The following is a 14,195-nucleotide window of genomic DNA, read 5'->3' on the forward strand; positions in this document are numbered from 1 at the left end:
GGGGGCGAGTGGAGGGTGGCAGAGGAGGGGGGGCGAGTGGAGGGTGGCAGAGGAGGGGGGAAGAGTGAAGGGAGACAGAGGAGGGGGGGGGAAGAGTGAAGGGGGGAAGAGGAGGGGGGAAGAGTGAAGGGAGACAGAGGAGGGGGGAAGAGTGAAGGGAGACAGAGGAGGGGGGAAGAGTGAAGGGAGAAAGAGGAGGGGAGAAGAGTGAAGGGATACAGAGGAGGGGGGAAGAGTGAAGGGAGACAGAGGGGGGAAGAGTGAAGGGCGACAGAGGGGGAAAGAGTGAAGGGAGACAGAGGGGGAAAGAGTGAAGGGAGACAGAGGTTGGTTGGTTGGTTTGGGGTGTAAAGGGACCAAACTACAGGGTTATTAGTCCCTTTATCGTCATGCAAACAATGTTACAGCTAAAACTATTCTCAAAAGGAGTTGGGGAAAGGAAAACGTGCAGAAAACTAATGGGGGACCACACAGAAAGGAGAAAATGAAAGGTAGTGGAAAGTATTAAAATAATGTAGCTGGTTGATCACAAGAATAAAACAAAAAGGAAGAGCCCGCCACTATGAAACACACTAAAATCTCCAGCCTAAAAGAGAAAGCGAGATGAACACACACATGTACATGACTAACACCAAGTCAAATAATCAGCAAACAAAGAGTGTGGAAAAGTTAAATTGGAGGGATGGTGGAGGTCTGGGAGAGAAAACAAGAGGCTCACCCTTAGATTGCGTGATGAAACCCCCCTTTCAAAGAAAATGTAAAACATAGCCATTGAGGCATTCTCATCCAAGACTGGAGGCAGGGTGCTGGGAAGGTTACAAGTCTGCCACAGAGTGATTAGACTAAAATTGGGCAGTCCAACAAGAAGTAAAAGTGATCTGTGAGCTATGATGACATCGAACTTGGTCATCGGAATGGAGGAGGTGACCATATGTTAGCCAAGTATAGCCAATGTGGAGCCAACAAATACAGCATAGCCCCTGTGAGTGGTTTGCATGAATGACTGCCGAACATTCGCTGACTCCTTGATAACATGTAGTTCGTTTGGTGTACTCAGGGCCCACCATGATCTATCCCATATCGTGAAAACTTTGTAGCAGAAAACCGATCCAGGATCAGTCAGCATCAAGCTGATCTCCAGAGCTGGTTTACTGGTGGTCTGTGGGGGGACAGAGGGAGCAGGTGGGCGGGAAGGCAAAGGAGGGGGCAACGGGGGAGTGGGGTGAGGGCAGGCGAGCGAGGGGGCAACGAAAGAGAGAGAGGGAAGGAGGGCGGGTGGGCGGCCGAGGGGGCAATGGAAGAGAGGGCGGGCGGGCGGGCGAGGGGGCAACGGAAGAGAGGGCGGGCGGTCAGGCGAGGGGGGAACGGGGGGAGAGGGCAGGGGGTGGACGAAGGGGGAACGGAAGAGAGGGCAGGGGGCGGGCGAGGGGCGAACGGGAGCGAGGGCAGGGGGCGGGCGAGGGGCGAACGGGAGAGAGGGCAGGGGGCGGGCGAGGGGCGAACGGGAGAGAGGGCAGGGGGCGGGCGAGGGGCGAACGGGAGAGAGGGCAGGGGGCGGGCGAGGGGCGAACGGGAGAGAGGGCAGGGGGCGGGCGAGGGGCGAACGGGGGAGAGGGCAGGGGGGGAGAGGGCAGGGGGCGGGCGAGGGGCGAACGGGGGGAGGGCAGGGGGCGGGCGAGGGGCGAACGGGGGGAGGGCAGGGGGCGGGCGAGGGGCGAACGGGGGGAGGGCAGGGGGCGGGCGAGTGGGGAACGGGGGGAGGGCAGGGGGCGGGCGAGTGGGGAACGGGGGGAGGGCAGGGGGCGGGCGAGTGGGGAACGGGGGGAGGGCAGGGGGCGGGCGAGTGGGGAATGGGGAAGCAGGCAGGGGGCGGGCGAGTGGGGAACAGGGGGAGGGCAGGGGGCGGGCGAGTGGGGAATGGGGGAGAGGGCAGGGGGGGAGAGGGCAGGGGGCGGGCGAGTGGGGAATGGGGGAGAGGGCAGGGGGGAGAGGGCAGGGGGCGGGCGAGTGGGGAACGGGGGGAAGGGAGCAGGCGGGCGGACAAAGGGGGAACGGGAGAGGGGGGTGGGCAGACAAAGGGAGAACGGGGGAGGGGGCAGGCAGGTGGGCAAGGGTGGGAATGGGGGGCCGGGCGGGAATGGGGGGCCGGGCGGGAATGAGGGACCGGGCGGGCAAGGGCGGGAATGGGGGAGCGGGCGGACGGGCAAACGAGGAGGGAGGTGGTGAGCGGGCTGGTGAGTGCGGTATGGTGGAGTGGGTGAGGGTGGTGCACGGGAGTGGGTGGGCGAGGATGGTACGGGGAAGCGGGCGGGCGGGGTAGGGCAGGACGGGGCGAGCGGGGGCGGGGCGGGGCGGGCGAGCGGGGGCGGGGCGGGCGAGCGGGGGCGGGGCGGGGCGAGCGAGGGCGGGGCGGGGCGGGGCGGGGCAGGGCGAGCGAGGGCGGGGCGGGGCAGGGCGAGCGAGGGCTCGAAAGGGCGAGCGAGGGCTCGAAAGGGCGAGCGAGGGCTCGAAAGGGCGAGCGAGGGCTCGAAAGGGCGAGCGAGGGCTCGAAAGGGCGAGCGAGGGCGAGCGAGGGCTCGAAAGGGCGAGCGAGGGCTCGAAAGGGCGAGCGAGGGCGAGCGAGGGCTCGAAAGGGCGAGCGAGGGCGAGCGAGGGCGAGCGAGGGCTCGAAAGGGCGAGCGAGGGCGAGCGAGGGCTCGAAAGGGCGAGCGAGGGCGAGCGAGGGCTCGAAAGGGCGAGCGAGGGCTCGAAAGGGCGAGCGAGGGCTCGAAAGGGCGAGCGAGGGCTCGAAAGGGCGAGCGAGGGCTCGAAAGGGCGAGCGAGGGCTCGAAAGGGCGAGCGAGGGCTCGAAAGGGCGAGCGAGGGCTCGAAAGGGCGAGCGAGGGCTCGAAAGGGCGAGCGAGGGCTCGAAAGGGCGAGCGAGGGCTCGAAAGGGCGAGCGAGGGCTCGAAAGGGCGAGCGAGGGCTCGAAAGGGCGAGCGAGGGCTCGAAAGGGCGAGCGAGGGCTCGAAAGGGCGAGCGAGGGCTCGAAAGGGCGAGCGAGGGCTCGAAAGGGCGAGCGAGGGCTCGAAAGGGCGAGCGAGGGCTCGAAAGGGCGAGCGAGGGCTCGAAAGGGCGAGCGAGGGCTCGAAAGGGCGAGCGAGGGCTCGAAAGGGCGAGCGAGGGCTGGAAAAAGCGGGGGAGGGAGGGAGAAAAGAAAGAGCGAGGGAGGGAGGAAAGAAAGAGCGAGGGAGGGAGGAAAGAAAGAGGAGGGAGGGAGGGAGGAAAGAGAGAGAGAGTGAGTGAGTGAGGGAGGAAAGAGAGAGAGAGTGAGTGAGTGAGTGAGGAATACAGACAGAGAATGAGTGAGTGAGGAATAAGGACAGTGAGCGAGTGAGGAATAAGGACAGAGTGAGAGTGAGTAATAAGAACAGGGAGTGAGTGAGAGTGAGTAATACAAACAGGGCGTGAGTGAGGTAGTGTGGAATAAGGACAGGGAGTGAGTGAGGAAGTGAGGAATAAGAACAGGGAGTAAGTGACAGTGTGAGGATGGGTAGGGAGGTAGTAAGTGAGGAAGGGGAGGGAGGTGTTGAGCAAGTTAGGAACACGGACGAGGAGAAAGGGAGGGAGGGAGCAAGTGAGGAACACAGACCAGAAGGGAGGGAGCAAGTGAGGAACGCAGACCAGAAGGGAGGGAGCAAGTGAGGAATGCAGACCAGAAGGGAGGGAGCAAGTGAGGAATGCAGACCAGAAGGGAGGGAGCAAGTGAGGAACGCAGACCAGAAGGGAGGGAGCAAGTGAGGAACGCAGACCAGAAGGGAGGGAGCAAGTGAGGAACGCAGACCAGAAGGGAGGGAGCAAGTGAGGAACGCAGACCAGAAGGGAGGGAGCAAGTGAGGAACGCAGACCAGAAGGGAGGGAGCAAGTGAGGAACGCAGACCAGAAGGGAGGGAGCAAGTGAGGAACGCAGACCAGAAGGGAGGGAGCAAGTGAGGAACGCAGACCAGAAGCGAGGGAGCAAGTGAGGAAAGCAGACCAGAAGGGAGGGAGCAAGTGAGGAAAGCAGACCAGAAGGGAGGGAGCAAGTGAGGAAAGCAGACCAGAAGGGAGGGAGCAAGTGAGGAAAGCAGACCAGAAGGGAGGGAGCAAGTGAGGAAAGCAGACGAGAAGGGAGGGAGCACATGAGGAACTCAGAAGAGAAGATAGAGAGCAAGTGGGGAATGAGGACGAGGAGGGAGGGAGGGAGGGAGGGAGCAAGTGAGCAGTGCAGATGAAGAGGGAGGGGGGGAAGGAGGGAGGGAGCAAGTGAGGAATGCAGATGGGGAGGGAGGGAGGGAGCAAATGAGGAATGCTGACTAGGAGGGGGGAGGGAGGGAGAGAGGGAGCAAGTGAGGAGTGAGGAATGAGGACGAGGAGGGAGGGAGGGAGGGAGCGAGCAAGTGAGGAATGCGAACAGGGAGGGAGAGAGGGAGCGAGTGAGGAATGCAGATGAGGAGGGAGAGAGCGAGTGAGGAATGCGGATGAGGAGGGAGAGAGCGAGTGAGGAATGCGGACAAGGTGCGAGGGAGGGAGCAAGTGAGGAATTAGCACAAGGTGGGAGGGAGGGAGCAAGTGAGGAATGAGGACAAGGTGGGAGGGAGGGAGCAAGTGAGGAATGGGAACAAGGTGGGAGGGAGGGAGCAAGTGAGGAATGGGAACAAGGTGGGAGGGAGGGAGCAAGTGAGGAATGGGAACAAGGTGGGAGGGAGGGAGCAAGTGAGGAATGCAGACGAGGAGAGAGGGAGCAAGTGAGGAATGCGGACGAGGAGAGAGGGAGCAAGTGAGGAATGCGGACGAGGAGGGAGGGAGGGGAGGAGGGAGGGAGGGAGGAATGCAGACGGGGAGGGAGGGAGGAATGCGGATGGGGAGGGAGGGAGGAATGCGGATGGGGAGAGAGGGAGGGAGGAATGCGGATGGGGAGGGAGGGAGGAATGCGGATGGGGAGGGAGGGAGTGAGGAATGCGGACGAGGAGGGAGGGAGGGAGGAATGCGGACGAGGAGGGAGGGAGGGAGGAATGCGGACGAGGTGGGAGGGAGGGAGGGAGGGAGGGAGGGAGGGAGGGGGGAGGGGGGAGGGAGGGAGCAAGTGAGGAATGTGGACGAGGTGGGAGGGAGGGAGGGAGCAAGTGAGGAATGCAGACGAGGTGGGAGGGAGGGAGGGAGCAAGTGAGGAATGCAGACGAGGAGGGAGGGAGGGAGCGAGGGAGGGAGCAAGTGAGGAATGCGGACAAGGAGGGAGGGAGGGAGCAAGTGAGGAATGCGGACAAGGAGGGAGGGAGGGAGCAAGTGAGGAATGCGGACGAGGTGGGAGGGAGGGAGGGAGGGAGCAAGTGAGGAATGCGGACGAGGTGGGAGGGAGGGAGGAAGCAAGTGAGGAATGCGGACGAGGTGGGAGGGAGGGAGCAAGTGAGGAATGCGGACGGGGAGGGAGGGAGGGAGGGAGGGAGCAAGTGAGGAATGCGGACGGGGAGGGAGGGAGGGAGGGAGGGAGTAAGTGAGGAATGTGGACGAGGAGGGAGGGAGGGAGGGAGGGAGCAAGTGAGGAATGCGGACGAGGAGGGAGGGAAGGAGGGAGCAAGTGAGGAATGCGAACGAGGTGGGAGGGAGGGAGGGAGGGAGCAAGTGGGGAATGCAGATGAGATGGGAGGGAGGGAGGGAGTGAGCAAGTAGGAACAAGGACAAGGAGGGAGCAAGTAGGGACAAAGATGAGGAGGGAGGGAGTAAGTGAGGGACAAAGATGAGGAGGGAGGGAGTAAGGAGGGAGGGAGGGAGGAGGGAGGGAGGGAGGGAGGGAGGGAGGGAGGGAGGGCGGGCGTGAGGAGGGAGGGGGGAGGGATGGAGTGAGGAGGGAATGAGTGAGGATGGAGGGCGTGAGGAGGGAGGGAGGGAGGGGGATGGAGGGCGTGAGGGGGGATGGAGGGCGTGAGGAGGGTGGGAGGGAGGGGGGATGGAGGGCGTGAGGAGGGTGGGAGGGAGGGGGGAGTGAGGGAGTAAGGAGGGAATGAGTGAGGAGGGAGTGAGTGAGGGAGCAAGTGAAGAACAAGGACGAGGAGGGAGGGAGCAAGTGAGGAACAAGGACGAGGAGGGAGGGAGTGAGGGAGCAAGTGAGGAACAAGGACGAGGAGGGAGGGAGGGAAGGAAGGTGCAAGTGAGGAACAGGGACGGTGAAGGAGGGAGGGAGCAAAGGAACAAGTGTGGTACACGGACGAGGGAGGGCGGGAAGTGAGGAACAAGGATGGGGACGGAGGGAGAGATTAAGTGGGGATTGGGGAGGGAGGGATGAAACAAATGAGGAAGCAGGATAGGGAGGGAGGGAGTAACTGAGGAAGGTGGATAGGGTAGTAGGGAATAAGTGAGGAACAAGGATGAGGAGAGACGGACGGAATAAGTGAGGAACAAGGATGAGGAGAGACGGACGGAATGAGTGAGGAAGAAGGATGGGGAGAGACAGATGGAATAAGTGAGGAAGAAGGCTGGGGAGAGACAGATGGAATAAGTGAGGAAGAAGGATAGTGAGGGAGGGAATAAGTGAGTAAGAAGGATAGTGAGGGAGGGAATAAATAAGGGAAGAAGGATATTGGGGGAGGGAATAAGTGAGTAAGAAGGATAGTGAGGGAGGGAATAAATAAGGGAAGAAGGATATTGGGGGAGGGAATAAGTGAGGAACAAGGACAGGAAGGGAGGAGGGTAATGAGAGTATGAGGGAGGGTGTGAGAGAAGAACAAGGTCAAGGACATAGGAGGGTGGGTGTGAGGGAAGAATAAGGTATAGGAGGTAGGATGAAGGGTGTGAGGAAAGAATAAAGTATAGGAGGGAGGTGGATGGACGAGGATGGAAGTCAACATGAATGTGGAGGGAGGGGCCTGACAAACAAAGACACAACAGAGTGGAGGCTGATGAGGATTGGTTGGTTGATTTGGAAGATAAAGGAAACAAACTATAGGGTTATCAGTTTCTTTCTCCAGATGGAAAGAAGGCTCAAGTTAAAACAATTCCCAAGGAGTTGGGGAAAGAGACAGGTTGGTAAACTAATGGGGAATCACAAAGAAAGAGAAAACAAAAGAAGCTAACCAAAACGAGAAAACATACACTAAACGGAAAAGTAGTGGAAGATATTAAAATAATATAGCAGATGGTCGAGGCTGCCCGATCAGAAGAATAAGAAAGGATGAGCTAGACACTATGCAAACCACTAAAATCTCCAGCCTAAAAGAGAAGGTGAGATGAACACACATAGGCAAACAAACAGCAAAGAAAGAGTGCAGAAAAGTTAAAATGTGGGGACAGTGGAGGCCTGAGAGAGAAGGCCAGAGGCCCACTCTTAGACAGCATGATATAATCCCCCTATAAGTCCGCCACAGAGCAGCTAAAATTGGGTAGTCCAACAAGATGAGGATAACAGTCATGCGCGAGCCACGACAGCAATCTGGGTCCTCACAGTGGAGGAGGTGACCATGTATTGGCCAAGTGTAGCCAATGCGGAGCAGCAAGTGACAATGGAGTCCCTGTGAGTGGTTTTCGTGGATGACTGCCACACATTCGTTGTCTCCTTGACAACACTTAGTATATTTGGTGTACTGTGGGTGCACCATTCAGTATCCTATGCTCATGAAAACATACAGTGGTAGACCTGATGAGGAAACAGCAGGAGGGGCGATGACAAGGTTGCATTGGGAGTAGAGAATGATGAGACTGAAGTGAGAGTAGAGAACGATGAGACTGAAGTGAGAGTAGAGAACGATGAGACTGAAGTGAGAGTAGAGAACGATGAGACTGAAGTGAGAGTAGAGAACGACGACACTGAAGTGAGAGTAGAGAGCAACAAGGATATGGAGGGGTTCAAAGAGGAAGCGGATGTAGGTGGCTAATGAGGATACGGACGAAGGGGGCAACGGGGACACAAAGGGAGGGAAAGGGGACAATGAGGACGCGGAGGGAGGGTGGCAACGACGACGCGGAGGGGGGTGGCAACGACGACGCGGAGGGGGCGGCAACGACGACGCGGGGGGAGGGGGCAACGAAGACGCGGGGGGAGGGGGCAACGAAGACGCGGGGGGAGGGGGCAACGACGACGCGGGGGGATGGGGCAACGACGACGCGGGGGGAGGGGGCAACGACGACGCGGGGGGAGGGGGCAACGACGACGCGGGGGGAGGGGGCAACGACGACGCGGGGGGAGGGGGCAACGACGACGCGGGGGGAGGGGGCAACGACGACGCGGGGGGAGGGGGCAACGACGACGCGGAGGGAGGGGGCAACGACGACGCGGAGGGAGGGGGCAACGACGACGCGGAGGGAGGGGGCAGCGACGACGCGGAGGGAGGGGGCAGCGACGACGCGGAGGGAGGGGGCAGCGACGACGCGGAGGGAGGGGGCGGCGACGACGCGGAGGGAGGGGGGGGCGACGACGCGGAGGGAGGGGGGCGACGACGCGGAGGGAGGGGGGCGACGACGCGGAGGGAGGGGGGCGACGACGCGGAGGGAGGGGGGCGACGACGCGGAGGGAGGGGGGCGACGACGCGGAGGGAGGGGGGCGACGACGCGGAGGGAGGGGGGCGACGACGCGGAGGGAGGGGGGCGACGACGCGGAGGGAGGGGGGCGACGACGCGGAGGGAGGGGGGCGACGACGCGGAGGGTGGGGCAACGACGCGGAGGGAGGGGGCAACGACGATGCGGAGGGAGGGGGCAACGACGATGCGGAGGGAGGGGGCAACGACGATGTGGAGGGAGGGGGCAACGACGACGCGGGGGGAGGGGGGCAACAACGACGCAGAGGGAGGGGGGAAATAGGACGGTTGCGGCAAGGGCGGAGACGGTTGCGGCAAGGGCGGAGACGGTAGCGGCAAGGACGGAGACAGTAGCGGCAAGGACAGAGATGCTAGCAGCAAGGACAATGGAGCAGGCAACAAGAAGAGAGGTGATAGCATCAAGGACAGTGGAGAGAGTAATGAGGATACTGATGGCACAAACAAGGACAGTGGAGGGATCAATGAGGACAAGGGTGACAGCAACAAGGACATGGGAGGAAGAAACAACGTCAGCAATGGACAAATTTGGGGATGAGGAGATATGGTCTACAAGGGACATGAGGGAAAACGAGATCAAACAGATCCTAAGATGAGGAACGGGAAACAAGGTTAAATAGGGCCAAGGACGATGGAGGGGAACAGAGTCCAAAAGTGGGTGAAAATAACGAAGAGGAAACAGGGTCAAAAAGGGAGGAAGATGAGGGACGAGAGAAGAGGTCAAAAAAGAGCAACATGAGGGATGAGAGAAGAGGTCAAAAAAAGAGGAAAATGATGGAGGGGGAAATGAGGTCAAAAAAGGAGGGCAAAAGAGGTCAAAAAGGGAGGAAGATTAGGGAGAGGAAAAGAGGTCAAAACGGGAGAAAATTGGAGGGCAAACGAGGTCAGTTAAATGATGAAGATGAGGGAGGAGAAAAGAAGTCTAACTGGGTTAAGGAATTGGGAGAGAAAATGACGTCAAAAAAGGTCGACTCAGGATGGGAAATGAGGCGAAAAAGGGTCGACCTGGGAGTGCAAACGATGTCGAAAAGGGTCCAAGTAACGACAATCCCGAGGGGAAACTAGGTTAGAAAGGAAAGAGGACATGGAAAGGAAAACATGGTCGAAAAGGAACAAAGACAATGGAGGGGAAAAAGTGGGCAGGATATTGAGAATGGATGGGAATGGATGAGTGCGAATGTCAAGTGGGGGACGGTGGCTAGAGGACAAGAAGGGAACAGGTGAGGAGAAGGAAAGAAGATCATGAAGTGAAGACGCTTTGGAAGGAGGAAAGAAGATCATGAAGTGAAGACGCTTTGGAAGGAGGAAAGAAGATCATGAGGTGAAGGGGCTTTGGGAGGAGGGAAGAAGGCCACGGACTGAAGGGGCTTTGGGAGGAGGGAAGAAGGCCACGGACTGAAGAGGCTGTGGGAGGAGGGAAGAAGGTCAAGAAGTGAAGTAGAAATGGGAGAAAGGAAGGAGGTTAAGAAGTGAAAGGGCAATAGGAGAAGGAAAGAATGTCAATAAGGAACGAGGATAAGGAGATGCGGACAGGGCAGAGAAAGGACGTGAGAAAGGGACGAGGACAGGGGGGTACAGAGGCAGGAAGAGGCAAGAAATGGATAAGAACACGGGTGGGGGAAGGAGGAGGGGAAGGGATGAGGCAAGATGCGGGCAAGGAGGAGAGAAAGGGACGAGGCAAGATGCGGGCAAGGAGGAGAGAAAGGGACGAGGCAAGATGTAGGAGAGGAGGAGATAAGGGGACGAGGCAAGATGCAGGCAAGGAGGAGATATGGGGACGAGGCAGGATGTGGGCAAGGAGGAGAGAAGGGGACAAGGCGAGAGTTGGGGAAAGGAGGCGGGGAAAGGAGGCGGGAGGCGGGGAAAGGAGGCGGGAGGCGGGGAAAGGATGCGGGAGGTGGGGCAAGGAGGCGGGAGGCGGGGCAGGGAGCGGCGAGTGGCGGGGCAGGGAGGGGCGAGTGGCGGGGCAGGGAGGGGCGAATGGCGGAGCAGGGAGGGGAGAGTGTCGGGGCAAGGGGAAGGGACGAGAGGCGGGCAAGGGGACGGGACGAGAGGCGGGCAAGGGGACGGGACGAGAGGCGGGCCGAGGGGACGGTACGAGAGGCGGGGCGAGGGGACGAGACGAGAGGCGGGGCGAGGGGACGGGACGAGAGGCGGGGCGAGGGGACGGGACGAGAGGCGGGGCGAGGGGACGGGACGAGAGGCGGGGCGAGGGGACGGGACGAGAGGCGGGGCGAGGGGACGGGACGAGAGGCGGGGCGAGGGGACGGGACGAGAGGCGGGGCGAGGGGACGGGACGAGAGGCGGGGCGAGGGGACGGGGCGAGAGGCGGGGCGAGGGGACGGGACGAGAGGCGGGGCGAGGGGACGGGACGAGAGGCGGGGCGAGGGGACGGGACGAGAGGCGGGGCGAGGGGACGGGACGAGAGGCGGGGCGAGGGGACGGGACGAGAGGCGGGGCGAGGGGACGGGACGAGAGGCGGGGCGAGGGGACGGGACGAGAGGCGGGGCGAGGGGGCGACAAGGGGACGAGGCGAGAGGCGTGGCAAGGGGGCGACAAGGGGACGAGGCGAGAGGCGTGGCAAGGGGGCGAGAGGCGGGGCAAGGGGGCGACAGGCGGGGCAAGGGGGCGAGAGGCGGGGCAAGGGGGAAGCGAGGGGGCGGGGCAAGGGGGCGGGGCGAGAGGCGGGGCAAGGGGGCGGGGCGAGAGGCGGGGCAAGGGGGCGGGGCGAGAGGACGACGAGGGGACGGGGTGAGAGGCGGGGCAAGGGGGTGACGAGGGGACGGGGCGAGAGGCGGGGCAAGGGGACGGGCCGAGAGGCGGGGCCAGGGGGCGACGAGGGGACGGGGCGAGAGGAGGGGCAAGGGGGCGACGAGGGGACGGGGCGAGAGGCGGGGCAAGGGGGCGACAAGGGGACGAGGCGAGAGGCGTGGCAAGGGGGCGAGAGGCGGGGCAAGGGGGCGACAGGCGGGGCAAGGGGGCGAGAGGCGGGGCAAGGGGGCGAAGCGAGGGGGCGGGGCAAGGGGGCGGGGCGAGAGGCGGGGCAAGGGGGCGGGGCGAGAGGCGGGGCAAGGGGGCGGGGCGAGAGGACGACGAGGGGACGGGGTGAGAGGCGGGGCAAGGGGGTGACGAGGGGACGGGGCGAGAGGCGGGGCAAGGGGACGGGCCGAGAGGCGGGGCCAGGGGGCGACGAGGGGACGGGGCAAGAGGAGGGGCAAGGGGGCGACGAGGGGACGGGGCGAGAGGCGGGGCAAGGTGGCGACAAGGGGACGGGGCGAGAGGCGGGGCAAGGTGGCGACAAGGGGACGGGGCGAGAGGCGGGGCAAGGGGGTGACAAGGGGACGGGGCGAGAGGCGGGGCAAGGGGGCGACAAGGGGACGGGGCGAGAGGCGGGGCAGGGAGGAGACAAGGGGGCAGGGAGGGGACAAGGGGGCAGGGAGGGGACAAGGGGGCAAGGAGGCGACAAGGGGGCAAGGAGGCGACAAGGGGGCAACAAGGGGGCAAGGAGGCGACAAGGTGGCAAGGGGGGGGCAAGGGGGCGACGAGGGGGCAAGGGGGCGACGAGGGGGCAAGGTGGCAAGGGGGGGCAAGGGGGGCGACGAGGGGGCAAGGTGGCAAGGGGGGGCAAGGGGGCGACGAGGGGGCAAGGGGGCGACGAGGGGGCAAGGGGGCGACGAGGGGGCAAGGGGGCGACGAGGGGGCAAGGGGGCGACGAGGGGGCAAGGGGGCGACGAGGGGGCAAGGGGGCGACGAGGGGGCAAGGGGGCGACGAGGGGGCAAGGGGGCGACGAGGGGGCAAGGGGGCGACGAGGAGGCAAGGGGGCGACGAGGAGGCAAGGGGGCGACGAGGAGGCAAGGGGGCGACGAGGAGGCAAGGGGGCGACGAGGAGGCAAGGGGGCGACGAGGAGGCGGCAAGTGGGCAAGTCGGCGACAAGGTGGCAAGGAGGCGACAAGGGGGCAAGGAGGCGACAAGGGGGCAAGGAGGCGACAAGGGGGCAAGGAGGCGACAAGTGGGCAAGGAGGCGACAAGTGGGCAAGGAGGCGACAAGTGGGCAAGGAGGCGACAAGTGGGCAAGGAGGCGACAAGTGGGCAAGTAGGCGACAAGTGGGCAAGTAGGCGACAAGGGGGCAAGTAGGCGACAAGGGGGCAAGTAGGCGACAAGGGGGCAAGGAGGCGACAAGGGGGCAAGTAGGCGACAAGGGGGCAAGTAGGCGACAAGGGGGCAAGTAGGCGACAAGGGGGCAAGTAGGCGACAAGGGGGCAAGTAGGCGACAAGGGGGCAAGTAGGCGACAAGGGGGCAAGTAGGCGACAAGGGGGCAAGTAGGCGACAAGGGGGCAAGTAGGCGACAAGGGGGCAAGTAGGCGACAAGGGGGCAAGTAGGCGACAAGGGGGCAAGTAGGCGACAAGGGGGCAAGTAGGCGACAAGGGGGCAAGTAGGCGACAAGGGGGCAAGTAGGCGACAAGGGGGCAAGTAGGCGAGAAGAGAGGCAAGGGGGTGATAAGGGGCAGAAGAAGTAAACGAGAAAGGAAAGAGGACAGGGGTGGAGAAAGGAAGTGAGAAAGGAAAGGGGACAGGGGAGAAAAAGGAAGTGAGAATGGATAGGGGACAGTGGCGGAAGAAGGAAGTGAGAATGGAAAGCAGACAGTGGCGGAAGAAGGAAGTGAGAATGGAAAGCAGACAGTGGCGGAAGAAGGAAGTGAGAAAGGAAAGGGAACAGGGGCGGAAGAAGGAAGCGACAAAGGAAAGGGGACACGGGTGACAGAAGGAAGCGAGAAAGAAAGGGGACACGGGCGATAGAAGGAAGTGAGAAAGAAAGGGGACACGGGCGATAGAAGGAAGCTAGAAAAAAAGGGGACACGGGCGATAGAAGAAAGCGAGAAAGAAAGGGGACACGGGCGATAGAAGGAAGCGAGAAAGAAAGGGGACACGGGCGATAGAAGGAAGCGAGAAAGAAAGGGGACACGGGCGATAGAAGGAAGCGAGAAAGAAAGGGGACACGGGCGATAGAAGGAAGCGAGAAAGAAAGGGGACACGGGCGATAGAAGGAAGCGAGAAAGAAAGGGGACACGGGCGATAGAAGGAAGCGAGAAAAAAAGGGGACACGGGCGGAAGGAGGAGGCGAGAAAGGAAAGGTGGCACGGGGGGAAGGAGGAGGCGAGAAAGGAAAGGAGACACGGGCGGAAGGAGGAGGCGAGAAAGGAAAGGAGACACGGCGGAAGAAGGAAACGAGAAAGGAAAGTGGAGAAGGAGCAGTAGAAGGAATTGAGAAAGGAAAGGGGATAGGAGCAGAAGAAGGAAGTGAGAAAGGAAAGGGTACAGGAGCAGAAGAAGGAAGTGAGAAAGGGAAGGGGACAGGGGCAGAAGAAAGAGGCGAGAAAGGAAAGAGGGCAAGGGAGAAGAAGGAGGCGAGGAAGGAAAGACGGCAGGGGGAGAAGAAGGGGGCGAGCAAGGAAAGAGGGCAGGGGGAGAAGAAAGGGGCGAGAAAGGAATGAGGGCAGGGGGGGAAGGAGGAGGCGAGAAAGGAATGAGGGCAGGGGGAGAAGGAGGACGCGAGAAAGGAATGAGGGCAGGGGGAGAAGGAGGAGGCGAGAAAGGAATGAGGGCAGGGGGAAAAGGAGGAGGCGAGAAAGGAATGAGGGCATGGGA

At 62.0% G+C, this 14,195-nt stretch overlaps 3 protein-coding genes across 3 annotated transcripts; 2 read left to right on the plus strand and 1 right to left on the minus strand.

Annotated features, from left to right (window-relative positions):
* Positions 1–1,435: 1,435 nt before the first annotated feature.
* LOC124771134 (proline-rich protein 36-like) lies at positions 1,436–7,689 on the minus strand (the record flags this gene model as incomplete). The annotated part of the gene is made up of 2 exons (XM_047249289.1): positions 7,639–7,689; positions 1,436–3,165 (listed from the first exon to the last, which is right to left on the minus strand). Coding segments are annotated over exons 1-2 (1,781 nt in total), but the record flags the coding sequence as incomplete, so codon positions are not given.
* Positions 7,690–7,847: 158 nt separating this feature from the next.
* LOC124771135 (glycine-rich cell wall structural protein 1.0-like) lies at positions 7,848–9,082 on the plus strand. The gene is made up of 3 exons (XM_047249290.1): positions 7,848–7,874; positions 7,924–8,763; positions 8,846–9,082. The coding sequence occupies exons 1-3, from the start codon at positions 7,848–7,850 to the stop codon at positions 9,080–9,082; spliced, it is 1,104 nt and encodes a 367-aa protein (XP_047105246.1).
* A 1,099-nt stretch (positions 9,083–10,181) lies between these two features.
* On the plus strand, positions 10,182–12,662 carry LOC124771136 (glycine-rich cell wall structural protein 1.8-like). Its single transcript, XM_047249291.1, has one exon. It carries the CDS (start codon positions 10,182–10,184, stop codon positions 12,660–12,662), a length of 2,481 nt encoding a protein of 826 aa, XP_047105247.1.
* Positions 12,663–14,195: the final 1,533 nt, after the last annotated feature.

Source organism: Schistocerca piceifrons, unplaced genomic scaffold, assembly GCF_021461385.2.
Source record: "Schistocerca piceifrons isolate TAMUIC-IGC-003096 unplaced genomic scaffold, iqSchPice1.1 HiC_scaffold_896, whole genome shotgun sequence".
Classification (NCBI taxonomy): Eukaryota; Metazoa; Arthropoda; class Insecta; order Orthoptera; family Acrididae; genus Schistocerca; species Schistocerca piceifrons.

What these genes read in the sequence shown, in the direction of transcription:
- LOC124771135 (XM_047249290.1), top strand. Translation starts at nt 7,848, where the DNA reads ATGGAGGGGTTCAAAGAGGAAGCGGAT. An exon ending in GGTTCAAAGAGGAAGCGGAT is followed by an intron (nt 7,875 to 7,923) that starts GTAGGTGGCTAA and finishes GGGGACACAAAG; the next exon opens with GGAGGGAAAGGGGACAATGA. An exon ending in AGGGAGGGGGCAACGACGAC is followed by an intron (nt 8,764 to 8,845) that starts GCGGGGGGAGGG and finishes GGTTGCGGCAAG; the next exon opens with GGCGGAGACGGTAGCGGCAA.
- LOC124771136 (XM_047249291.1), top strand. Translation starts at nt 10,182, where the DNA reads ATGAGGCAAGATGCGGGCAAGGAGGAGAGAAAGGGACGAGGCAAGATG.